Source organism: Pleurodeles waltl, chromosome 3_1 (assembly GCF_031143425.1).
Source record: "Pleurodeles waltl isolate 20211129_DDA chromosome 3_1, aPleWal1.hap1.20221129, whole genome shotgun sequence".
Classification (NCBI taxonomy): Eukaryota; Metazoa; Chordata; class Amphibia; order Caudata; family Salamandridae; genus Pleurodeles; species Pleurodeles waltl.
The window spans coordinates 1,443,020,560-1,443,048,208 of record NC_090440.1 but is presented as its reverse complement, the minus strand read 5'-3'; the positions used below and the strand labels follow the sequence as shown (position 1 = coordinate 1,443,048,208).

The following is a 27,649-nucleotide window of genomic DNA, read 5'->3' as shown; positions in this document are numbered from 1 at the left end:
GGTGTATGAAAGATGTGAATACATGCATGACAATGAACATCAAGAAACTGAAGGCAAAACACTTCAAGATTGAGATGAATGGAATAGAGGCTCTCCTTTGACCAGTAAATGCTTGAAGCGGCCACTCCCCAAGGGAAAAGTTGTTCAAAAAGGAGGAGGAGTACACCACTGGAGGGACTCTTGAACCTCTCACTGTCGCTCCTACTCCAGAGATTGAGCTGCCAGTCAGTGGACTTCACCAACTCAAGCCTTGAATTCAGAAAGGAATTTGGTGGAGATTCCTTCTGTGCTGCATTCGGAGCTGGAACTTTAGGGAATTCCCAGCCCCTGACAGTGCAGATTGCAGCCTTCATCCAGTCAATGCGGGCACTATGCTGCTCCGCTGTACTGCATGTGCGTCCCAAGAACGCACATGGTGTGCATGTGAGTCCCAAGAAGCTCATGTGCTGATTGACCCAACCCTATTGCCACCTTCTGTCACCACACTTGACTGACACTCTTCCTCCACTGAAGGTGTTGTCTGTTGGCCTACATCTAGCTCTGCCCTTGATGCCACCAGCGCTGACTTGGTTTGACAAATTTCCCGAAGTGAAGGGCCCTTTTGATCAGATCTAGACATAAAGCTCTTCAATTGATCAAGAGAACAGGCCTTTGTCTTGTGATGAATATTATGGCTGGCTTGGATCTTTTTATCCGGGATTCAGACCCCATTCTGTCATTCACCAAGGCGATGAAGACGGCAATGAGGCTGGCTGTTTTTTCTTTCAACGGTATGGATATTTGTGACTGTCTGGTCCTCTATACCTCCCTTGAGGTGAATCTGGTTTGTCCGTCATGACCTCCCACTGAGAAGGAGCCTCACTCACTGTGTTTTACACAAGGTAGTGGAAGAACTTGAGCTTTCATTAACTTTGGAGGAAGAGAAAACCAACCCCTTAAACATGTTGTAGCCCGTGTCTTCAGACATTGCTCTTCTAAAACAAAGCATTGATTCTCCCCCTCCCCCCTTGGTCGAATGGAGCTAACCAACTGTTGCTCTCACAGTGAACTGCTAAGTCACTAATCCACATCCCATCGTCCAGCATGTCAGGACCCTAATTCTTGATGGCTCATCCCTCCTCTGAGAGCCTTCCTCTTCCTCCAAACAGAACCCTGACTTATTTCCCTCTACTCCTCCAGATAGGGAGTTGAAGAGAATTGAGGTAAAAGGGAAGGTGTTCTCTAAAGGGAGACTTGACATCGACAGATGCAAATGCCCTTCGTTTATTCCCACTCTTTGTGGGAGATTGTGCAAATGGTAATTCCAAGCCTTACTTAACCCCCTATTGTGACCATTTTGCAGATGTTGTTCTCAGTGTCCAGAGTGCAGCAAAGCAAATTGAGGTCCGTTGGCTCTTTGATTGTGATCTGCTGCCACGCTTTGATGCACTTGATCGTGTTTTGGGGAGATGCCCATGTGAATCTTATCAACATGCCTTTGATGACAGTCGCCTTTTCAGCAAGAATTCTGACTCACTCCTCAAACGCTTTGAGCAGGAGCAACCTTTGGGACTGGCTTCCCCAGCAAGCCAGTTCCATCAGCAATAAAGCAAGTTTGGGAGATATTGCTGAGGGCTGCACTACAGTGATGCTAGCTCTCACAAACTGTTCAGTAGTTAAAAAAGCTGTTTTGCAGTTACAGCAGGTGTGGCTGTTCAGGAGAACATTGTGGGCAACCTCAGTTGTCGTCATCCTCTTCCTACATATCTGTCTTCACATACCTTGACTGACTGCTGAAGGCTGGATTGACAAAGCTAGTGTCAGATCACCTACAAGCCACGATCGTCCTGCTCTTCAACTTAGGGTTTGGACAACCTCCTCAAGTCACACCTTCACCCCTCCCAGCTTCTCCTCTTTATCCAGGAAGAGCTAGATACAGTCTCTTTCAAGGCCTTCTCATCTGGTCAGTGAATTTGGGGCATTCATGCTACGATCTGATGTTTTGAGAGGGAGCTCTGCTTCTGTCCCTGACAGTCCTTTGCCTGTTGTACGTGCTCGCCTCTTGCTGGTTCCCCATGCTTGGTGGCACATGTGTGACGCCTTCCCTTCAGGTGGGCTCGACAGGGGGGAGTCCTCACAGACGATTTATACCTTTCCCCTAAACCAGCTTGAGATTTACAGTGGTGGCTTATGACAGGCTATCTCACATGTGAGAAGCCCTTCTGTTCTCCACAGGCAGTGGGAAAATTGGTGACCAATACTGCACCCTTTGAGGCGGTCATCCTGATATGGGAGGCTCCTGGTGTGCCTCAGAACAGAAGTCTCGTATCACCCTGCTCAAGCTTTGGGTGATCAGCCTGGCCCTCAAAGGTTTCCTACCCTCCATTCACAGTTGGCCAGTACAGGTGTTGATGGTCAACACGACCACAGTGTGGTATGCCAACAACAGGATGGTGTATCTGAGAGGCCAAAGTGTTTGGAGGCTCTGGAGCTGTAGTTTTGGATTCATATTCATGATGGTTGTGAGCCATCTGTTGTGCTCCATGAACGTGCAGTCCTACTACGTCGACACCATCTTGTCGATTACTAGTGGCTTTCAAGTCATCTCCCACGAGAGCACCCCTCTAGTAGACTTTTTTGCCATGCAGTAGAGCAAGCGCTATCTGCAGTTCTGCACAGCTGTTTCTGTTGCAAGAAGTATTGGGAGATGAATTTCATCTGAGGTGGGCACTTTCTTGCTAATATGTTCATCCCATCCCTCGAATTCCTGGGTTATGAATAAGCTGTGGCCGTACTCTGCACAGGTAAACTTAATTGCCTTAATACTGGAAGACCTTCCTTTTTAGGGATGTTTAATCTTGGATAGATGACTCCTACTAGCAGGAGGGGGGAAGGGGGAAGGGGGAAAAGGGATTTGGTGGTCGTCACACATCCTCTCAGATCATGAATCACAACAAAATAGAGTGCGACTTTCCGAGTTTTACTTGCTATTGTACACCTGGACAGTAACCATGTACTAGGGTAGTCCCAACTATGAGACTTTGGTGCAAATATGTGGTCAGCGAGAAATACTGCAGAGACAATTATTACAGGAAAAAATATTTCATGTCAACAGGTTAAAGACAAATGTCAAAATGGGTTTAGAGGCACAGTCAAAACAAAAATGAAGGATTACCATGAAGGAATGAGTCATAAACGTCTGTGTCTGACACTAGCATAAAGGTAACATTTTGACACAGATATGTTGCTTATCGTTTTTGGGTATGAAAAGATTGTCATAAAAAAATGGTTCCTGCACCCTTAATTTTGCACCGAGCAACATTAGCGGCTTTTATTCTAACACACAGATTTTGTTTCAGTCCTATTTATATATCATAAACTTGTTGTTTCTATAATTAATTTGCATTCATTACATACTAGCAGTAGAGTATGTACTAGTTTGAGTAGTACATTATTTTAGCAACCATTGTTGTTTGTTACATATACTTAACCAAGTACCTTTAGTATTGGGTTACCCTATTCTACTTGACACTTCACTGGGTAGAGTTATGTTTTGTGACATTTTGGCTTTGTTAGCACAGCAGAAGTGGACAACCGATCTAGTATCTGGCATACATGAGGTTTGTCAGTCGCACATCCTTAACACTCTTATATAGTTTGTTTCTTCCTGTGTGTCTGGGCCTTTACTCTTTTTCATCTTGTTTTCCTCATAGCTGTGCAGAGGTCCTGACAGATGATGGTGAAGTCCATGTCTCTTTGTGCACGGGACAGGGTGGGACGCCAGCAGACCATCCCATTAGAGAATGGCACAACAGTTGGCAGGTGACTGCCATGGCAGCCCGCTCTGGACTTATCCTAAGCAATGTGAAGCCCTTCAAAGCAGATTTGTACTCTGAATATAAATGCACTGGCTACAGGTATTTTGTAGTGGTCATAAAGTCACTCTTTTTTTTTTATATAATTCTCCGCTGGCACCTTTTACATTAGATTGCATGAGAAAATGATGTTTGTAAGCAGTACTTTTCAATTGCAGATGGTTTTAAACATGCAATAGTGAACAATACCTCAGTCTGAAATAAACAACACAGAAAAATAATTCCAGGTTTTATTTAGTCTCTAATTTTCAGATTAAAGATGTATTTAAATTGCAAAGGGTTTTGTTAATTGTGGCATCTATATAATCTTTTTCATGTAAATAAAACTCACCCGCACACATTTCACAAGAAAACTACCAAGATATAATCCATTTTGCGAAACCATTCACTATTTTGTAGAAGCAGGATTCAATGAGGATCACAATAAGGCTTATATAATGAATAGTATTATATCGCCTCCCGTCACTTGCTGCCTGCTATGGTGGCATTGTCTTGCACACAGCTAAAGATGTCCTTGGGCCTAAAACCAGGCAGATGGAGGGGTGGTGCTGCAGGATCCCCGATTGAGCCTTAATGTGGAAGGATGCATGTCAATTTCTCAGGCAGCACCTTGCGTTATCGGACCATAAGATGGCAGCCACTAGTGCCTGAGCCGTGAGAGTCTTGCAAGCCTGCTGAAAAGGTGGTGCCTTAAGGGACTGCTGTCACCTTAGGTTAAGAGCCCCACAGGACACTGCAAGTGGGTGCCTTCATTTACTCATCAACAGTCCTGAAGCCTGCTGCCTCTCTGGAAAGTAGAGCACCTCAAATGAGATTGCACATGTTGTGGGGATTTAAACTGCAAATCGGACACCCATAAGGATGAAGTGGTGAGACATAGTGTGTGGAGTGGCAGAGGAGATCAAGACCCCCATAGCGCCAAGCACTGTGGAATCCCACTAAATTAATCTTGGAGCCTCTAAGGTTGGAGGGGGAGCATAGGACTGACATATGCAATCAGGTGCAAGCCTAAAGATTACCAAGGTGCTCCATCTACAATAGATTCAAGGCCCCCACGTCTAGACTAACAAATACATCCATACAATTGTGGTGGCTATCACCTTGACTCTGGGCCACCCATCTGCAAATACAACCTGAAAATGAGCACACAAAAAGACCTAGTAGATTACATGTGCTGCTCTCATAAGCCAACGTAGACAAAGGGGTCTATGGAGAAAGAATCTTCCTTGCAGGTTTCAGTATTGCCTCAGGAAATGCAGTCTCTAGGGAAGATTTGCAGGCCTCAGACAAACTAAGGGGAAGGCTTAAAGAGATGATGAAAAGTCAGTTAAAGCGGACATCCACCCTGGGCTCAAAGCTTGATGAGCTTTCCAGCGATGTTGTCTTCATTGCAACTAGAATCCTGCAATTAGAGGTGAGAACTGATGTGCTGGAAGCATTTAAAAGACCAAAAAAGAAAACTGGATATTACCCAGCCACAGCTATACATTGTCCTTATACTAAAGACTTGGAAAACACCTTTTTTTAGGGCAAATTTGAGAGTGATGGGTCTTGCAGAGGGAGCCGATGTTCCTTCCCTCACATCAAGCCTCTTTGAATCCCTTTTGGGTCAAGAACTTGCAGAAATGTGCCTTGGTAGTGCACATAGAGTACGTCCAAAGTACTTCTGATCAACGTACTGTGCAAGAGACATTTGAATAAATTTTTAATATCTTAGAGACAAGGAAGAAATTCTCAAGGTCACATGAACAGCGAAAAGCTTATAGGAAAGCTACATATGCCAGTCAAGGATCAGCCAATTACACATACACTCTTAGGGGTCAGACCACATGCATTGAGCCCAGTGCACTTCAAAGTTACCCTCCACCCCCAAAAAAACAAAAACTGCAGCATCAGTCCAAAATATGTGGGAGGGAGGTAGTTTCTTAAAATGTGATATTTGGGAATCATGATAAAAACAACATACCCTCCAGTTTTATAAAGTTAACTTTCTTCTTCATTGGAATGATTTTTTACAGACTTTACCTGGTGGTCCAACTTATTCCTGTCTGAATGAGGAGTGAGTGCTCTCACAAGAATAAATGCTCCAGTAGCTTGAAAAGTACAAGCAGTGTACAAGGGCAGCACACCCCAACAAGATACACAAAATGTTCCCAAAGGTGTCTAGTCTATGTTGAAGGGAGTGGGGAGAAATTGGGACCACAGCACACGTGTGTGGGAGTCTAGAGTCACCATTCTGGATGGAAGTAATATCCTCTTATCCCAGTGTGATGGACTTCCCATTGCCTCTAACTCTACAAGTTGTAATATTGTCCGGTCTGGAAACTAACAATATTCCACAAATGTCTAGAGGAAAGTGGTATTTGTGCTTGAAACGTCTTGGAGCTGCAAAAATGGTCATTGGGTTCCATTGGCAGAAGATTAACTGCCCTTCCATCGCACAGCGGTGCCATACACTGTGGGAATTTTGACTATGGAAAGGTTAGCAAGTAAAATGGCAGGCACACACGCTGCTTTTGAAATACAGTGCAAACCCTTAGTGGAGTATATGTCTGAGGACCTCCCAGTTCTAGCACTCTCTCCTAGATGAAAGGTTCCTGTGCTCTGATTTAGAATTACTTTTAAGCTTTGTGTGAGCAGTGCTCAAGTGTGTGTGTGGCTGAGGGCAGGTTTTGTTGGATTGTTTTAAGGAGGGTGGGCACACTCTCATTATCTTTGCTTCATATTGTTTTATGCTGATCTGTGTGATTGCTTGCTGTCCTTTGGTTTGTATTCATTGAAAAACACAATTAAAATATTTTGGACAAAAAAACACAAGCCATCTGGATGGCCCTATTTCCCCTGGGAGTGCATATCTATTAATTTTAATTGTGGATCTGTCTCCAAATAGCTTCCTGTATCTGACGATTTAAAAAGCTTATGTGTTTACCAAAGCATTACTATTTTAAAATTTAGGGTATTAAGTGACATAAAAGACAGATATTCTGAGAAACCGATGTGGAAATAGGTTGCTGAGGTCATGTAGGAAACTCTCATTAATTTATTTTTTCAGTAGGCCAAAAATATATTATGCTTTTTAAATCACTGAAATCCATATATAGTCTCAGAAACAACACATTTCATATCTGCATTAACCTCAGTGCTCATTTACATCTTTCTGCTCCTTTGTAAAGGTTGTAAATTCTACAGTTGTTCTTTCAGCAACAATGAGCCCGAGAGTGCCTCATTTCGTCATGAGTATAGAATGTTAACTCACTATTTGTTCATTAGAGCTCTGGAGAGTCAACTGACAGACTGCTGCTTCTCTTGGAACTATGTTCCACTTGGCATGCCATCCTCTTTTTTTTTTTCTCACATGAATCGGGAAGATATTTGAAAATGTATAGAAAATATGTTCTCATTTTAGCTTTCTGGAGTGCTAGCCATACTTTTCATGACAAAATGTTTTGCCATCCATTTGTTTACTTACTGCTGTCTCCTCTATAGAGAATGGTTTCATTTCTGCACCTTCTGTTCCAGCAATTTGGCGTGCAGGAGTGCCTTGGTTGCCATGAATAAAGAATGTTAGCCCTTTAGTTGTTCATTAGAAATCTGTAGTGAAGCTGCAGTAGAACACACATGAATCAACCAGCAGACCGCTGCTGCCGAGGAAAGTTTGTTTCACTCAACATGTCTCACTTTGTTTTTACAATAACAATAGCATATAAGAGGAGGACACTCCCAGGTAATAATTGAGTTAGTGACCAGGATGTAGTAGGGCCTTTTACTTTGATTCAAGCCTTCTGACTTCCCCACCTCCTGCCAGTAACTACCTTAGAGTGCCTTCTCCTTTTGATTAAATTGCTCAGGTGTTCACCTACAAATGGAACTTCTTGGCAGTTCATAGAATAGGATGAGTGCTGATGGCTAATGCATAGTGCAGGACAAGTATGGTCTCAAGGAACAATTTGAATCTATAATTCTCTGGGTGATTATGTAATGATCCAGGCCATTTTTGTGTGAAATATGTAGAGAATTCCAGAGCTCAGGGACAACAGTAGGTGAAGGTTTGGCACCAGTTTCGTTTTTGCACTTTTATTTAGCAGTGATGTTTAAACAGGTTTTCTTGTTGACAAAGAGGAAAACAGAATTTCACAAAAGTTTATTTTTTATTTTTTTTAAGTGTTGATTTATTTGTTTCTCTTTCAGTTTCTACTGACCAGTGTTATGTAATGCTGTCTTAAATGCTTCTCTTCCAGGGGTATCCTCATCAAAGTCATAAACATTGAATATTCCCGCCCCTGTGCGGGGACCCCGGCGCATACATAAAATACACACATATTAACCATGTGTAAAACAGCAATGCAGGCTATACTCATAAACAGGCTAAAATGCTTTATTTCTATGAAGTTTTTTTTTTTTTTTCATTCTAAAATTACAATAGAGAATAAATATCTACCCAAGCCCCCAAAACTGGGCTTAGGGAAGTAAGCAGTAGTAATCACTAGGGAAAAAAGAGAAAAAACTACATTGAAAAACAATGGAGCATTCTTAGCCAATAGGCTGCATGCAGGTTAACACAGGAGAACCATAAAAACTTTGGCACCATGCCTTTAAGACCCTGAGCACCTCCAGTATCCCACCATGCCTCAGGGGTGAAGGAAAGGTGACAGTTGGTTCACAGTTAGGTCAGTTCTTTTTTCCGGCTTCTTCTGAGAGGATCCTGGAGCATTGCGCTCTCAGTTTTTCTGAGTTTTTCTCAGAAAAATCCTTTAAAAAGCGTTTTTTCCTGTTTCATTCGACAGATAACATCTTTGTCTGGGTTTGGCAGTTTTTACCTGACAGAAAAATGCCTTCACTTTTTGTCAAATGCCCTTCTTGTGGGAAGAAGAAGGCCCAGTCAGACCCACACTCTCTTTGTATTGTGTGCCTGCCTCAGAGTCACTGCCCTGACACTTGTAAGCACTGCAAGAATATGTCAAAGAGGACTCTGAAGGACAGAGAAAAGATCAGGCTACATGGGCTTCATGAGAGGCAGAAAACATCGTCCTCTTCACTTCCCAGGCAACCAGCAGGCCATTCTCAGGAGAGATTGGCTAGGTCGACGTCAGCAGGTAGGAAAGTACCTGTTTGTTCCCCGTCGACGTCGTCGCTGCCACCGTCTCACCGGCATAGATCGCCGTCGACGGCGAGACACCCGACGTCGAAGGATACGGCGTCGAGGGAACACCATCGCAGGGACATATCTTTGTCGACGGCAGCCCGCCGATCGACGTCGAGCCATCGCCGGCGTGCCCGGTCGCCGCCAAAGGCCGTACGTCCCCCGACGTCAAGAGACACAGCGTCAAAATCGCCACAACGGCATGAGCGACATCCGCCGTCGGCCTCCCACCGCTCCACGTCGAGGCACACGACGGCGAGTAGGTCGAGGTCCAAAGATCGTCGTTCGACGTCGAGACACTCAACGTCCAAACACTCAACGTCCAGACACACGACGTCGAGGCAAGAGCAACCGATGGGGCGCCCTTGTCTGTTGGAGGAGGGCGATGTTCAACGCCCTGCGGGACAGGTAAAACCTGTGCCGACGTCGACGGCTGTGTCGACGTCGGCACAGGTTTTACCTGTCCCGCAGGGCGTTGAACATCGCCCTCCTCCAACAGACAAGGCCGCGCCATCTCCAATGGTCTCCATACCGAGCGACTCATCTCGTTCAAGAGCGGCATCATCTGGGCATGTTTCGCCCATCAACTTATCTCCAAGATGGCTAGGGAGCCTTAATAGACCAGCGGCCTCCCCGGATTCACAGTATTTGCGAATGTACTCGCCTACTGCCTCTCTTCCAAGAACGCCATCACTGACATCCAGGGCAGGACGGGCTCGTTCAGTTCCTCGTCAACCGACCGCGAGGCCTGGGCGCTCTGCTACAGCGTCTCGCAGCAGGTCTCGTTCCCAACGGCGATCCAGGTCACGCTCACGAAGATCACCCTCTTGGTCGTCGTCAGGATCATCTGTCGGGCGTTCCTCCCCCACCCTAACAGATTATCCACCTGCTAGGGTCTCACCGGTGGATGACATTACCACTTTTAACGAGGTGCTGTTAAGGGGAGCGCAGAAATTAAACATAGAGGTTCCAGAGCCATCTACCTCCTCGTCAGTCATCTTTGAGACTCTGCAGCATAGATCAGCGTCAAAAAAGCTACTACCTCTAGTGCCTGGTTTGTTGCAACCAACCATGGACACTTTTCTGTCCCCAGCCACACTCAAATCTGCCCCGGCTAGAATTTTGAAAAAATATAAGGCTCCCGAACAGGACCCTTTATTCCTAAGAAAGGATCCGCCGCCGGACTCTGTAATATTGGCCGCAGCCCGAAAAACCCACTCGGTGGCATCATCCTCCACGGTCCCCCCGGATAAAGAGAGCAAGCATCTAGACTCTCTGGGGAGAAAGATGTGCGGTACGGCGGCTTCGGCAATGAAAGTCTCCAGTGCTTCTGCACTCCTGGGCAGGTATGACCGTTCTCTGTGGGACTCCCTCAATAGATTCACAGAAAAACTGCCCAGAGAAGACAGACAAGATTTTCAAGAGATCCTGCAAGAGGGATGCCTGGTATCCAACCAGGTTATCAGCGCGGCGGCAGATGGGGCGGATTTAGCTGCACATGGGTACGCACATGGAATCTGTGCAAGGCGGTCTTCCTGGCTGAGACTAACTGGTTTAAAGCAGCAAGCACAACAGCGCATCCTGAATCTCCTATTCGCCGGGAACTCGCTGTTCGGTACCCATGCAGACGAAGAAATGGCCCGCGTGAAGACCGAGGTGGACACCATGAGGGCGGTAGGCCTGGAAAGGAAGAAAGATTTCAGGCGGAGGTATAGGCCTTATGACAGGCGCCCTTTCCAGCAGAGGGTTCAATCCCCTCACTGGGCCCAAAGGCCACAACAACGGCAGGGACGCCCTCTTTTTCAGCGAAGGAACACAAGAGAGCGAGGGTCAAGTAGACCTCAGCAGTCCACACCAAAAGCGCCATCCAAGCAATGAGATCTCGCTTCCCTCGACACTGTACACCACTCCGGTGGGGGGAAGTATTACAGGCTATCTTCACGAGTGGCACTCTATCACAAGAGACAAATGGGTGCTCAATATTGTCGAAAATGGCTACTCTCTTCTTTTCAAACAGCCTCCACCACACTTGCCACCAGCCAAATGCAATCCATCTCATCTCAGTCTGCTGCGCAGAGAGGCTCTTGCCCTCTTACAAAATAATGCAATAGAAAAGGTTCCACCTGCGCACAGAGGAAAGGGGGTTTACTCCCGTTATTTTCTGGTGGCGAAAAAGGGCCGAGAGGGCGTTTTCAGGCCAATTCTGGACTTACGGCTGCTGAACAAATACATAAGAAAACAGAAGTTCAGGATGCTAGCGCTTCATCAGATTTTCCCTCAGCTACATCAGGGAGACTGGATGTGCTCCATCGACCAGCAGGATGCATATTTTCACATCCCAATAGCTCCCAAGCATCGGAAATTCTTGCGCTTCCAAGTAGCATCACAGCACTATCAGTTCAGAGTTCTACCATTTGGCCTGAAATCTGCCCCACGCGTCTTCTCGAAATGTGTGGCGGTGGTAGCGGCACATCTTCGAAAACAAAAGATATTCATCTACCCATACCTAGATGACTGGTTACTGAAGGCTTCTTCTCCGGAGCAGGCGAGAAGCCATCGGGACATTGTGCTCACGGTTTGCGAGTCTCTAGGTCTTCAGGTCAATTACCAAAAGTCAACCTTGATTCCAACACAGAACCTTCACTACCTGGGAGCTATAATAAACACAGAGCGCCAAAGAGTGTATCCTTCGGAGGAACGACTATCCTCAATAAACAGGAAGTGTCAGGACCTATTGAAAGCCAACGCACCTACGGCACGTCAGGTGACATCACTGCTGGGCTCCATGGCAGCATGCATTTTCATTGTCCCAAATGCCAGACTGCACATGAGGCTTCTCCAAGAGGCATTGGAGAGCAACTGGAGCCAAAGGACAGGTCGCTGAGAGGACAGAGTGCGACTACCGGCAGCGGCACTTCAGTCATTGAAATGGTGGATGCACAGACCTCACCTGTCAGTAGGTGCTCCTTTTCACCAGGTAGTGCCATCCGACACTCTGGTAACGGATGCGTCTCTTCAGGGATGGGGGGCTCATCTGGGTCTCCTTCAAGCTCAGGGCCTGTGGTCAGACAAAGAAAAGCAGTACCACATCAATCTGCTGGAACTCAGAGCGGTCCATCTGGCTCTCAAGTCTTTCACTCCATTGATTCAGGGGAAATCTCTCCTAATACAAACGGACAATACAACCACGATGTATTATTTGAACAAACAAGGGGGAACGAGATCCCTACCCCTATCTCAAGAGTCCCAAACGATATGGCATTGGCTCCTGGCCAGAGGAATGTCACTTACAGCGGTTCACCTGCCAGGTCAACAAAACGTGGAGGCAGATTTCCTGAGCAGACACCTAGAGGACGCACACGATTGGGTCCTACACGGCGAAGTCGTCGTATACATCTTCGCTCAATGGGGTCGACCTCAATTGGATCTCTTCGCAGACGAAGTAAACAAGAAATGCCCAGACTTCGCATCCAGGTTCTACCGTCCGGGATCTCAAGGGAATGCCCTGTTGATCGACTGGTCAGGGATATTTCTCTACGCCTTTCCACCGATTCCCCTCATACCGGCAGTGATCAACAAGCTTTACAGATCCAGAACCAGAATGATTCTGATAGCGCCACAATGGCCCGTCAATTCTGGTACACAGATCTCCTCAACCTATCAGAACAACCTCACAGGAGGCTGCTGTGCAGACCGGATCTTCTGAGCAGGATGGAGGGCAGGATTCTACATCCCAACCTAGCCTCTCTGAGCTTAACAGCATGGCTCCTGAATTCCTGCAGTATGGGCACCTAGGGCTCTCACAGGAGTGCATGAACATCTTGAAAGAGTCCAAACGACCTTCCACGAGGCGTTCTTACGCTTTTAAATGGAAGAGATTCTACATATGGTGCTGTCAACAAGGTCACAATCCCATACGGGCTCAGGAGGATGTCATACTGTCCTATTTACTTCATCTGGCAAAGTCCGGTCTGCAGGTATCATCTATTAAGGTACATTTGTCTGCCATTACAGCCTATCGTAAGTCACCTTCTCAGGAATCCTTCTTTACGAAACCTGTAGTCAAGGATTTCTTAGAAGGTTTGAAAAAAGTTTTTCCGCCCATTCGGAGACCATCTCCTCCATGGGAGCTGAACATAGTATTGTCAAAACTTATGGGCCCTCCTTTTGAACCTATACACAAGGCCTCTTTACAACACCTTACGTGGAAGACGGCTTTTTTGGTGGCCATTACTTCAGCGAGGAGGGTCAGCGAAATTCAGGCTTTGTCTTCCAAAGAACCGTACACGGTTTTTCACGACAATAGAGTGGTTCTGCGAACTCACCCATCTTTCCTTCCGAAGGTGGTGTCAGAATTCCACATCAATCAGACTATATCTTTAACGACTTTCTTTCCCAATCCGGAGACTCCGGCGGAGAAAGCATTGCACTCCTTAGACTTGAAAAGAGTGCTGAAATTTTATTTGGATAAAACAAAATCCATTAGACATTCCAACCGCTTGTTTGTAAACTATGGTCATTTGAGGACAGGAGAGTCAGCATCTAAACGAACGATATCAAGATTGATAGTTTCTTGTATTGTGAATACTTACCAGCTGGCTAATAAACAATTACTAGCTAGGCCTAAAGCGCATTCCACAAGGGGAAAAGCGGCTACTGCTGCCCTCCTTAACAATGTTCCAATATCTGAGATTTGTAAGGCTGCTACATGGAAGTCTGTACATACATTTACTAGACATTACTGTTTAGACTCAGATGCAAGAGCGGATGCCCAAGTGGGGCAGGCCTCTCTGAGAAATCTATTTGCATAATACGTATCTATTCCTGCACTTCTATTAGACAGTCCGCAGAGTTTAGGGATGGGCTTGCTAATCTATTCAATGTTTATGACTATTGATGAGGATCCCCTGGAAGAGAAGGATAAGTTACTTACCTGTAAATCCTAGTTCTCTTCCAGGGGTATCCTCATCAAAGTCATAAACAACCCACCCTCCTCCCCGGACGCACGTCTCCTAGAAGTGCAGAACAGACTGTCTTTGGAATCAGTTACACAGATTGTCACTGTAAAAAAGTACTGACCTAACTGTGAACCAACTGTCACCTTTCCTTCACCCCTGAGGCATGGTGGGATACTGGAGGTGCTCAGGGTCTTAAAGGCACGGTGCCAAAGTTTTTATGGTTCTCCTGTGTTAACCTGCATGCAGCCTATTGGCTAAGAATGCTCCATTGTTTTTCAATGTAGTTTGTTCTCTTTTTTCCCTAGTGATTACTACTGCTTACTTCCCTAAGCCCAGTTTTGGGGGCTTGGGTAGATATTTATTCTCTATTGTAATTTTATAATGAAAAAAAAAAAAAAAAAACTTCATAGAAATAAAGCATGTTAGCCTGTTTATGAGTATAGCCTGCATTGCTGTTTTACACATGTTTAATATGTGTGTATTTCATGTATGCTCCGGGGTCCCCGCACAAGGGAGGGAATATTCAATGTTTATGACTTTGATGAGGATACCCCTGGAAGAGAACTAGGATTTACAGGTAAGTAACTTATCCTTCCCCGCACCTCCAGATGTTCATTGGTAATTGGATCGATTGAGAAGACATATAAATAAAATTGGTGCAGGTAAAGCAGTGGGTTGAAGAGGAAGGTTTTATTTTTCTTGCCGAGTTGGAGATGGTTCTTAGTTTTCATTAGTTTCTCATCTAATAGAACTGTGTGGGCCAGAACTAAATGGCACTTTCACCCACTTGGAACTTTTGTAAGCTGTGGACTTCTATTAGTCAATCATTTTAAGTAAGAATAAACCTGCATTTATATTAACCCCAGGGAACTAACCATCAAGAGTGACAAGACAGTACTGTGTTGCCAAGTGAACAATGCAAGCAATTTGACATGGAGCATCTTGTTACGGTTACTTGAGAAAAGAAATGGAGACTTGTACTGTCTCCTCCCATCTGGGCAGCGGTGTTAAGTGTTTGAGCAGATTTTTCGGAAGGTGCAAGCAAAGACTAGAACATTGCTCTAGTTGTTTATATTTATATGGTGCTATCCTTGCTGGATAGTAACGGAGTGCAGTACATAAAGTGCTGATTTTACACATTTGCAATTCACATGATTGCATTTAACATATTTACAAATGCATTACTTTGTGTGCATTTGTACATTTTTAGGATCAGGGTGATTAAGTGATATGCCCAGGATCACAGAAATTACAGTTAAGTGCTGAAGGTGGGATTAGAACCCAGGCCTTAGGATCCAAATCTGCAGCTAAGCCAGTAGACTACATCTACTCACTTTGTTTTTCAGGGCTGTAACCTTGCAGCTCTTATGTATGGATGAAAGGGTTGTGTGCAACGAAACTACAATGGCATTCTAGGATTGAAAGTAGTGCACAAATCTCGATCATAATTTAAGAAAGTATTTTATACTACCCCAATCAGGCCAATAAATGTTATTTATTGAGCAAACTCGCAGGTTTAAGATCTTGTAAGCTCATGGGGGGAATGGGCCTAGTCAGTATTCAAAGGACAAGTATGTTATTACTTCCAAAAACCTCAATCTTTGTAGTGCACCCATGAGTGGTTATGAACAGAGAATTTCTCTATTCTTGAATGGAAACAACACTAAAATAAAGTGGGCAGCGTTTGCAGCGGTTGTTCCACTGATTTGAAACACTATTTGACTATCTTCGGAATCGCACAACAGTAGACACCTATTTCAGAGATAAGGTTTGTCAAATGGAATAGGATAGGCATCGAACAAAAGATTGGTACCAAGGAATAAATTCTGCGAAACAGTATATGCGACGTGTTGTAAGAAGATGAAAATGGGGAGATTTTGACTATTTGCCTGTGAAATGTATGGGAGAAAAACTAATATCTAACTTTGCCTTTTTGGCTCTTGTGTGATGAAGATACTTTGTCACTTAAATTCTTAGATGATTGAAGTTCCCTGCATATAAGTATGCTTTTCACTAGAGTAACACTTAAAAGGGAGCTATGTAACCCACAGAAATGAAAAGCAAATGGTTTGCAAGATTTTAGTCCCAAGGTTGGGTCAAATTTGGCAAAATATACTTGTGCAATGTACTTCTAATTGAATGTTTCAGATATCATATTAACAAAACATTGGTGTACGTTCCTTTAAGTACATCCTCAATCTCAAAACGGAAAAAAAACCTTTTTGCTCATACACCTCTTGAGAGATGGCCAACAAATAAGCAATTTTATTAGATTGATATATCCCATATGACGTTTTGTGTTAATCATTTTAACTTAAGCAAAGGGAATAAATGATAAAATGTTTGAAATCTGTAGAATGCATTTTTGTGTTTTTGGTCTGTGTTATACTAAATGTGCCAATAATGAAGCCAACATATAGTGCCTGATTACAACTTTGGAGGAGGTGTTAATCCGTCCCAAAAGTGACTGTAAAGTGACGGATATACCACCAGCCGTATTACGAGTTCCATAGGATATAATGGACTCGTAATACGGCTGGTGGTATATCCGTCACTTTACCGTCACTTTTGGGACGGATTAACACCTCCTACAAAGTTGTAATCAGGCCCATAGTCACTATTGGTAATAGTTTCATGTTTGTAGATTTCTGATGTCAGTAGGTTGAGTGGGTTTTGAGCAGTAATAAAATATATTCAGACAGTAGTGCTAGAAATCTATGAAAAGAGAGAATACTGCATAGAATTGTTTGTTTAAAATTTGAGAACATTAAATGATATTGACTTTTCATTGACTGCTGCCCTAAAACATGGAAATTTGCTTTTCAGTCTAAAATCACCAAAGATGGGTACTTTTCTCTCACGTTTAATTTACTGGAAACCCACTGTAGAATTATGTTGGCGATACCAGGGCTTTATCCTTAAGTCTGTAAATTAGTGTGATATTCAGTGTGCAGCAGGGGAGTGACTTTATAAAATATCTCTTCAGGGGTACGCCAGAGATGCTTTATCGCCCCATTAGATTCCTCTTATACTCTTGTTCACGAACGACGCTGTAATATTATTTTGTACAAAAAATTAACTGCCAGGAGGTTAGCCAGCTTTGAAAGTTACTGTTGTCCTAAAGATCTTCACATCAACACGCAAAAGACAAAAATAATGCCAATGAGACCATCCCCACCTTTGATAAAATCATCAAGAATCGATGGTCATGTTCTCAAATCTGTTAAGAAATCTGACTACCTGGGGATCTCTTTTAATAACAAACTGTCTTGGCAAGATCAAGTTAATAAGGCAGCTACAACTCTGCTGCGGTCCGTAAGCGCCATTTTGAGGATCAGCTTAAATTCCTTGAGCATCCTTCTCCAAATACGTAAACAACAAGCAGCGGCAGCAGCAATCTTCGGTGCTGAGTTATGGGTGTATGATAACTGAAAACACCATTAAAAATAGAAAACTCCTTTCAGAGAACGCCATTACATCTGGGCTGTGGTACACTGCTTCTTGCCTTTATACATCTCTAATTGGGCTTGGTTCCCATCTCTCAGACTATAGCCCTTGCCCCGGTCCTATATTTACTATGTTAAAATTGCAGTTGTCCCAGGGAATCATATCTGAGAGCAATACTTGAGGTATCAGCCACAGGAAAAAATCCACCCCGATCCTTGGTCAAACTATTTAAGAAACTGCTTGAAGAGACTTTGGGATCGATGTATCGAGCGTTTTTGCATTAGCAAACGGTGTGAATGGTCGTTTGTGAATGCAAAAATGCCTTTCAGTATGTATGAAAGGCATTTGCTGTGCAATTTTAAGGAATCGTTAAAATAGCGATTCCTTAAAATTGCGAGCCCGTTTAGAGAATCGCAAATTGCAATTCTCTAAATAAGAAATCGCAAATAAGGAATCCTCATTTGCGATTTCTAAACCACATGTATCAAGATTTTCCTTAATGCGAATTAGGAATTAAGGAATCACTATTACCACCAAGTTGAACTTGGTGGTAAGCAGGTGCATATTTAAAAAATGCATGAAAAATGCGTTTTTAAAATTGACATGTAACGCACACATGGCCCTTTGGCATGTGTGCGCCTTACATGTCCTTAAAAAAATTCTTGGGGTGCAGCACAGGGGGCCTTAGGCCCCCAGCACCCTGGGTTTTGCATTTCCCAAATTTGCAAATTCCAGTTAGGAATTCGCAATTTGGGAAATGCAAACAATTTGCAAATATGGGCCTACAGGCCCATAGGTGCGAATGGGGCCAGTATCGCAATTTGTGATTCGGTAATAGCATTTGCGATTTTTAAGAAATCGCTATTACCGAATCGCAAATATATGATAAATACCATTTTGCGATTCAGAAATAGCGATTTCTTAAAAATCGCTATTAGAGAATCGCAAAATGGTTTGTTGATACATCTGCCCTTAGTCACATACATCTTTGGGCTGTTCCAGCTCTTATCACTGGTGCTACTGCTGCTATGGTCAAATAAATATTTAAAATACAAAATATAAGGCACCCATTGATTTTTGCATGCATGTCCAGGCTGACTCCTAATTATTTGCCCTCAAACCAATAAATACTTCAACGACATCAGCCCTGGTGCACTCTGCACTTTAAATCCTACCTTGCCAAATTTGTCGCCAGTCATGTTGACTCTGATCTTTGTGATTGCGGAATGGGTAGTCAGGAGACAATAATGCATTGAATACTACTTTGCACAAAAACTAAACTTCCACGCGTTAAGTAGTGTGTACCGCTGTATAAGCAGTTTTCAATTACAAACTGCATAGAAGCACTAGCACTTTGTGCCAGAGCAGTGTGTTGAGCTGTTTACAAGCCTGTGGCAAGCTACATCATGGGAGCCTGGTTTGTGACAAGAAGATTTCATGGAGCTCCCTCCTCGGCCTCTTACCAGCTAAAGTTTTACTAAACTACTAATCAATATAAGGATTGTTCTTATCACTTTTTATCACTTCAAGTATTTTAAATTGCTGTATCAAATTCTTTTGACAAGTTTATTTTAACATGTTGTGGCATATAAATGCTAATAAAGATTGATTTTCCAAAATTGTGTCATTGTTTTTCCAGAAGCCAAGAGAAACCCTTCCACTTTGAAGATGCTTTAATTCACATTTTCACCCGGAGTTTGCCGCTTGAGAGCTCAGAACCCACAGATGTTGCTGGGAAACTAGTAAATAGGGACGTTCCCTTCCTCATGCCAGATGTTCTACTTGATAAAATTAGCAGGTGAGGCTCTTTAAACAGACACATGTTGTATCCGCCTTATTTGACAGGTGTGGTGACTGGTGAGCAAATATCTAGTAATCAAAGCTAGCATGAATACATCTGTGTATTCGTTTTCAAGTTATGTTTACTAATTTTATATAAAACTTAACATTCAGAACTTACATTTTTATGTGTATTGGCTTGATATATATATATATATATGTGTGTGTGTGTATATATATATATATATATGTGTGTGTGTGTGTATATATATATATATATATATATATATATATATATATATATATATATATATATATATATATATATATATATATATATACCCATTCACTACAAAACCCACATGTTACAGGGACGTTGTAGTTAGGTTCTGAAATTACCCGTACGAAACCATAGAAATTCAGCAGTTATAGTTAGAGTTCTTTCAAGTAACTATAACTCGTGCCCTAAGGTAACTATACCTCGCACCATCGCCATGCACTGCTAATTTTACAGCACTCATGACAACTGCTATAACATCATAAAAAATGTAAAAGAAACATTATTACTCAAATTTTTAAAGAATAAAAGTGCATGGTGGGGGCATGAACAAGTTTCTTTTGGAGTTGAAACGTGTTTGTTGCTGGCTTGGAATAAAATATTAGCTACTCAGTGAAATGGAGTGCAGTAGTTTCCCTTCTTTTGGATATATATATATATATATATATATATATATATATATATATCCAGAATATGAATTGTGCCTAACCTGTAATGGAATATAACTATAAAAACCTTTGGCGAGCAATACCGGTCTCAGTATTACAATGTCTAACATGCTACAAATTTAGTGGAAAAGACTATGTAGGGGAAGGAACCAAGTCCCATAAGTCTGTGTCATGTGTCCAATGCCTGTACACTTTAAGTTGAACTGAAGTTTTTTGCAGGCAGTAGCTCGGTGTATTGTTGCCATGGAAGTTACCTTGACGCCTTCTGTTTATTATCTTCATGTCCTGGCATCCTCTTTATGTTGGTGCAATCGTTTGCTGCTGAGTGATACATGTTTCACAAGCTTTTTTAGCAAACATGGTAATACATAAAAACTTGCTTAAACAATTCAGTGCTTTCTTTCATTTTTACAGGAACATTCTGGACATTAATCACCACCCAGTAAGGACATTCAATGAACAACTCATCACGGCAATCAGCAGTGCTTTCCCTTTGCAGAAGGTAGCTCTTTCCAATACTCGCATCGAATCAGACAAATTCAAGTCAGCCCTCTCCTGGAGAACAAGTGTCTCTGACTCTAGCTTGTTTTGGATTTCAGTTGCCAAAGAAGGGAGTGTATGCTTAGAACAAGCCAAGAATGAGATGGACAGAGGTCTTTCTGCTGCAGCCTTCCATTACAGCGATGTGGTCTGTGAAATTTGTAGCAGTGGTGATCCAGCATTCATTTCAGACCAAAACTGCTCTAAGGCTGACTTTTGCATGAGGCCTACTCTTACAGTTTGTGTTCAAGGTCTCTGTCAAAGACCAGACTTTGTACCAGAGAAGATTTATGTACTTAGCGGACCGGTTTTTAGGAGATGTCTGATTTCTCCATGGACAATGCCAGTTTTCCATGAAACCCTCTTCTTGTGTGGTTTGAGAAAGGAAACTGGGGGCTTGTTTGTTGAGCTTTTTATGGATGCCATTGCAGCCTCCATTAAATCTATTACGGACTCCCTCTTCAAAGAGACAAAAGACCATCAAGATGAGCAGGAAATAAATTATAGTCCTCAGTTGATATCTTTCAGTCAGCAGTCTAAGAAAGGTGATTATTCCATTTACCTGCAAAGCAGAGGTTTAGAGTCTGGTGAGAACGAAGGTGTGTGTGTAGGAGTTATTACAACCGTTCCGCTAGGAGAGCTGTCCTGTGACTATGAGATCTTGTTGGCTATGTTAAATCTGGATGCGTTGGTAATACAGATATTGGGAGTGCCTGACTGGCGCATGCTGTGGACGTATGATGGACGTTTTATAACTCAGTTTCTACATGGGAAGTTTAAACCTTTTTGCAACTTTTCCATGCATCCCCCTTCCTATGTTCATGATATCAGTTTCTGGGTGAAAGGTGGAGAGCAGTTTGATGAGGTAGAATTCCACAACCTTGTGAGACGGGTTTCAAAGGAATGTGTTACAGACATCCAGCTACTGGATCGCTTTCAGCATCTTGAAACAGGGATGGTGAGTCTCTGTTACAGATTAACATACCAGTCCTGTGACAAAGCCCTGTCTGATGTGCAGGCATCCACCATGCAGCTGCAGCTCAGACAGGAGCTGCAGATGTTCCTGCAAGTAATTGTAAGGTAAATATCTGTATATCTTGCTACAAACTAATACTATCTTTATGATTGTAGAAACGTCTATGGTGATAAGTTTCACAAAGCCCATTTCAAACCTCACTGTCTCTTATACTGTTGTAGTATCTTCCCCATACACATGTACTGAAGACTGCTTTGTGTACTTTCACAAAAAATGTGTCCTCTGAAAATGGACAAGCAATTTGCAAGTGCCTTTGAAATGCATTTTATGTATGTCCCTATATTATAAAATGGAACCGTAAAGACGTTGCTGTGGTTTTTTTTCAAGATATTTACAATTGTGTTTTTGTTCTTCAGAAAAGGTGTTCTCTCATAGGGTATTTCCACGTATAGTCATAAGTGCTGAATAGTTCCACTCGCCTCCGGGGACCCCGGAGCACTTTTCTAAAAATGTCTTCTTAAGTGTTGATGTTCACCTTTCTTCAGGAAGGCCTGCAAAGTCACTTATGAATGTCATTATGCATCCTAAAGGAGAGGCTACAGAAGGCAAAATTATTTATCATGTTTGGTTCAAAAAGGGCATGCAAGGTAGATATGCATTCAAATGCATGAATACTTTGAAGATTTCACAGAAAAAATATTTCACAAACCTTTTTGTAATGTTAAATAAGGATGAAGGAATGCAGGGCAGTGTAGCCCCTAGCCTGCCATTATACAGAAAGAAAAGGAGACTTTGCTTTTAAAAGCAGTTGGTCCTCTCATCCCATAAGGCTTAGCAAGATGCAATTACCTCAGTTCTTTTTTCCGGCTCCTGCTGACAGGAACCTGAAGCATTGAGCTCCACATATTTATGGGCTTTTCACAAAAATTTCTAGTCAAATATTATTGACGACACTTTCATTCTACGATTTTCATCTTACCTGAATATTTTCTGTCATTTTCTGTAAAATTCTGACAAAGTTAAGGGTTTTTTACATCTAAATGCCTTCACTTTTTGACAAGTGTCCTCGCTGTGGAAGGAAGAAGACTAAAACAGAGCCACACGGGGTCTGTATTATCTGCCATCCATCATCACATGTACTTGATGCCTTTGACATGTAAAAACTTCTCCAGGTGCACTCTGCGTGACCGAGAGAAGATTTGCCTCTAGGCCGGACAGGAGGACAGCAAGAAAAAGAAAGGAGCCTACCAGTAGGACCTCAGAGGGAGGGGAAGGTCAGCTTTCCAACAGGGCTCTAACTTCATCAGCCAGTGGACGCGGAAGCTCTCAGAAGAGCGTTTCTGGCTAGAAACGATGCTGGTCCCGCTCGACGTCGAGACAAGCAACAACGCTGACATGTTTGCCATCGAGAACAAATTTGACAGGGAGGAAGCGACACCACTCAGCATTGCAACACCCTTCGGCGTTGAGAATTTACACAGTGTTGAGGTGACATGGGCGTCCGATGCCGAGAAGTACCTCTCTGTCAATGTTTCCATTGGCACATCGTGGTAGGTCGACTTCAGGGGACACCCAACATCATGAGAGATCGACGCCGAGAGTAACACGTCGACGTTGTACATCGAAGTCCAGGAGCTTGTCGAGGAGGTCCCCAAGAAAGAGGAGGAGGATTTACTCCACATCGGAATCTTCTTCTCTCGTTGTGTTGCCATCCGCTTCTCCTTAGCCATCTCCTCCTCCACATACGACAGTGCCTTTGCCACTCCCACCAGCTTCTCTGGCTCCTGTAGCGCCTCCTCCGGTACCAACATCTGAACCGGTTACTTCGACTCCCATCCACTCCAACTCAAGACATTCGCGCCATCATTCAACTAGGCTCTCTTCTAGTTCTAGGCATCACCACCATCATGGGTCTACCAATAGGTCAAGATCTCTCTCCCATTAGACGTCGTTCCTCATCGTCTACCAGAGACTATTCACCAACTCTATCTGACTCTCTTTCAGGAATTCCTTGTCCGAGGTGCTAAAAAACTTAATATCACTATGGCAGTACCTACACCAACAAAATCTGTAATTTTTTAGACCTTACATCACCAATCTTCATCAAGGCCCTTGCTTCCGCTGGTCCCAGGTCTCCTAGAACCGGTGATGGACTTATTCCTCGATCCAGCCACAGCCAAGCCCACACCTTCTAGGCTTCAAAAGAAATACCATGCTCCTGAGCAGGATCCTTTATTTCTAAGGGCAGACCCAGCACCAGATTCTGTTGTTATTGTAGCAGCTAAGAAATTACATTTTACCTTTCCTTCCAGACCAGGAGAGCAAAAAACTAGAGGGGGCAGTATGCAAAGTCTGCGCAACATCCACCATTTTGATGAAGACAGACAGAGCCACAGCCCTCTTGGGTAGATATGACGGTGTACTTTGAGACTCCATCCTCCAGTTTGCAGATCACCTTCCCAAAGATGGAAAAGAAGATTTCCTTGAAATCATTAATGAGGGGGCTATGGTTTCCAACCAAATTATAAGCGTAGCAGCAGATTCTTCTGTACTGGCTGCACACAGATATTGCCTATAATATCACTGAGAAGGCACTTGTGGCTCCGTCTTACTTCTCTGAAGCCAGAAGCAAAGCAAAGAATACAGAACCTACTATTTACAGGCTCTACTCTGTTTGGCTCTCACTCTGATAATGAGATGTCTAGAATGAAATCAGAACTAGACACTCTCAAAGCTGTAGGCATTGAAAAACCTAGAGAGCAGTGTAAGTCATTCCGTCCTTACCACTGCAGATTTTTCTCACAGAGAGGTCAAAGTCCACAATGGGTGCCACCTAGATCTCAACAACGGCACCAATACCAGAAATCATAATGAACTCAGCGCAAACAAATGCAAGGTTGTTCCACTCAACAAACCGCCCAAGGACGACGTCAACCATCTGTGTCTAAGCCCTGAGCCCTTCCTTCCCCCTCATCTGTTTCCCACTCCCGTAGGTGGAAGTATCTTGCATTACCTGACATAGTGGTAACGCATCATATCAAATGCGTGGGTTCTGAATATTGTGCAAACTGGATATTGTCTCAGGTTTACCAACCCACTGCCTTCTATTCTACCTAAGCCCTGAATGTTGCATCTCGATTCTCTCAGGGCAGAGGTCAACACCTTATTACAAAAGAAGGCGATAAAACCACCGATCAATGTGGAAAAGGGATTTACTCAAGGTTATTTCCTAGTACCAAATAAAGACAAGCACGAACTCAGATCCATTCTCGATCTAAGAATAGCCAACAAATCGATTTGAAAGGAGAAGTTCAGAATGCTGCCTTTACATCATCTATATCCCCAGCTTCATCAGGGAGATTGGCTCTCTTCCATCGACCTTCACGATGCATACCTCCACATTCCCATTGCCTGGAAGCATTGGAAATTCCCCAGGTTTCTCATGGGACAAGACCATTACCAATTAGCAGTGCTCCCATTCAGCCTCGAGTCAGTGCCCAAAACGTTCTCCAAATGCATGGCTGTGGTGGCAGACCATCTAAGAAAGCACTGAGTCTTTGTCTATCCCTATCTAGACAATTGGCTCATAAAGGCATCCACATCTCAAGAAGCCCAACTGCATTTCAGTTGGACTTACCAATTCCTTAAAAAATTGGGCCTCCAGGTCAACCTCACCAAGTCAACGTCATCTCCTGTCCAGACGTTGTGCTACTTAGGACCCGCCATCAACACCATTCAAGCAAAGGTGTCTCCTTTGCAGGAGTAACGTTTATCGATCCTTCTGAAATGTCAAGCTCTCGAGAAAGCGCCTCATTCAGTGACAAGAATAGTCTCATCGCTCCTAAGATTGATGGCTTCTTCCATCTGCCTCACTCCCAATGCTCTCCTTCACATGAGATGTTTCCAGGAGTGCTGGAGAATCAATGGAATCAGCACTACTGTCTTGATTCTGATGCTACAACAGATGCTCACGTAGGACAGGCTTCTCTTAGAAATCTCTTTGCATAAATAAATACCATACTATTGTTCTTTCTACTCCACCACTCTTAGGGGGATGGGCTTGATACTCTATTCAGCGCTTATGACTATAAATGGAAATCCCCTACGAGAGAAGGAATTGTTTCTTACCTGTAACTCCAGTTCTCTCATAGGGGTATTTCCATGATAGTCAAAGCGACCCACCCTCTTCCCCGGTGGAATAAACAAGATAATAATTCAAAGATACTGTTATCTCAGCTAGTAAACACTAAAGAAGACATTTTGAGAAAAGAGCTCCGGGGTCTCAGCAGGTGGGAGGAAATATTCAGCGCTTATGACTATCATGGAAATACCCCTATGAGAGAACTGGAGTTACAGGTAAGAAACTATTCCTTATGGAGGTCTTAGATACCAGGACAATAGAAAAACTTCCCTGCAAGTAGGCTTTTGCCTTTTATCCATATTTTGTGGACCCTCCTTGGATCCTCTTATACCTCTGGAGAGTGTTAAGAGTGGATTCCTATATGTCATCTTGTTAAAGTCTAGATTTAGAGCCTATGAAGTGAGTCAGTTGGCATATGAATTCTACGTGCAGGAAACAGGTGTTCTCTGGTTAAGATCAAATAGCAGTACCTACATAAATAATATGAAAATTCTGTTCACATCCATGTTCCTGTTACAGACTATAATACATCTTATGATCAATCCACTGAATTGTTTAACCCCTTCTGTGCCGCAGACGTAGTGGTTACGTCCTGCGGCACAGTGCTGCTGTGCCGAGGACGTAACCACTACGTCCTCGGCACACAGCCCAGAGGGAGCGCTCTCGCTCCCTCTGTGTGCTTCCCCCCACCCCCCCAAAGTCAGGGATGGAAGGGGAAGCCCTTCCCCTTCCACCCCCGACCCCCCCACCCCCCCATAATGACGTCAGCGCGCGATCGCGCGCTGACTTCATTATGGGGATTTCGCCGCACAGGAAGCCATTTGCTTCCTGTGCGGCGACGAGGAAAGAGGTGAGTTCCTCTTCCCGGTGGGTGGGGGGTTTGGGCTAAAGAGGCACCGGGGGAAAGGAAAGGCTTTTCCTTTCCCCCGGTGTCTCTTTGAGCATTCCTGCTGCCCGATCGCATTGCGATCGGGCAGCAGGAATGCCCACTAGACACCAGGGATTTGTTTTTTTTGTTGTTTGCTCGTGTTTCTTGCTGGCGGGGAGCGGCCCCTTGGGCAAGGGTCGCTCCCCTTGTGGGGGCAATTAGTTACGGCCATTTCTGCCCCCTTTGGGGGCAGATTGGCCTACTTTTTAGGCGGATCTGCCCCCAAGGGGGGCAGAAACCACTGGATCACCAGGGATTTATATTTTCTGTGCAGGTATGTTGGGAGGGGGTGCCCCCTTGGGCAAGGGGCGCCCCCCCCAAGGGGGCAGAGAACTGTTGGCCATTTCTGCCCCCCTTGGGGGCAGATCGGCCTATTTTTTTTAGGTCCATCTGCCCCCAAGGGGGGCAGAAGCCACTTAGGCACCAGGGATTGTGTGTGTAGTGGATGGGGGGGGCGCCCCCTTGGGCAAGGGTCGCTCCCCTTTGGGGGGCATGTCTTTTAGGGCCATTTCTGCCCCCCTTGAGGGCAGATCAGCCTATTATTTTTAGGTTGATCTGCCCCAAGGGGGGCAGAAACCACTAGAACGCCAGGGATGTTTTTTTATGTGTTTATTTTTGTGGGGGGGCGTCCCCTTGGGCACGGGGCGCCCCCCCAAGGGGGGCATTGACCTGTTGGCCATTTCTGCCCCCCCTGGGGGCAGATGGGCCTATTTTTCTAGACCCACCTGCCCCCAAGGGGGGCAGAAGCCACGTAGACACCAGGGATAGTGTGTGTGTGTGTGTGTGTGTTAGTGGATGGGGGGGGGCTTGGGCAAGGGTCGCCCCCCACTTTGGGGGCACATGTACCCAGGCCATTTCTGCACCCCTTGGAGACAGATCAGCCTATTATTTTTAGGCTGATCTGCCCCCAAGGGGGGCAGAAACCACTAGAACGCCAGGGATTTTTTTTTATGTGTTTATTTTTGTGGGGGGGTGTCCCCTTGGGCACGGGGCGCCCCCCCAAGGGGGGCATTGACCTGTTGGCCATTTCTGCCCCCCCTGGGGGCAGATGGGCCTATTTTTCTAGACCCACCTGCCCCCAAGGGGGGCAGAAGCCACGTAGACACCAGGGATAGTGTGTGTGTGTGTGTGTGTGTGTTAGTGGATGGGGGGGGGGCTTG

The 27,649-nt window shown here is 44.3% G+C and overlaps 1 protein-coding gene across 2 annotated transcripts in view; it reads left to right on the top strand.

The window, feature by feature from the left end:
- The window catches only part of FDXACB1 (ferredoxin-fold anticodon binding domain containing 1), a 92,693-nt gene extending 70,904 nt beyond the window's left edge, over positions 1-21,789 (top strand). For both annotated transcript variants that reach the window (XM_069225009.1, XM_069225008.1), the window contains 3 exons: positions 3,693-3,896; positions 19,039-19,197; positions 20,319-21,789. In XM_069225009.1, coding sequence (XP_069081110.1) covers positions 3,693-3,896; positions 19,039-19,197; positions 20,319-21,528 — 1,573 coding nt within the window. In that variant the 3' untranslated portion in view covers positions 21,529-21,789. The remainder of the gene's footprint in view (positions 1-3,692; positions 3,897-19,038; positions 19,198-20,318) is intronic.
- Positions 21,790-27,649: the final 5,860 nt, after the last annotated feature.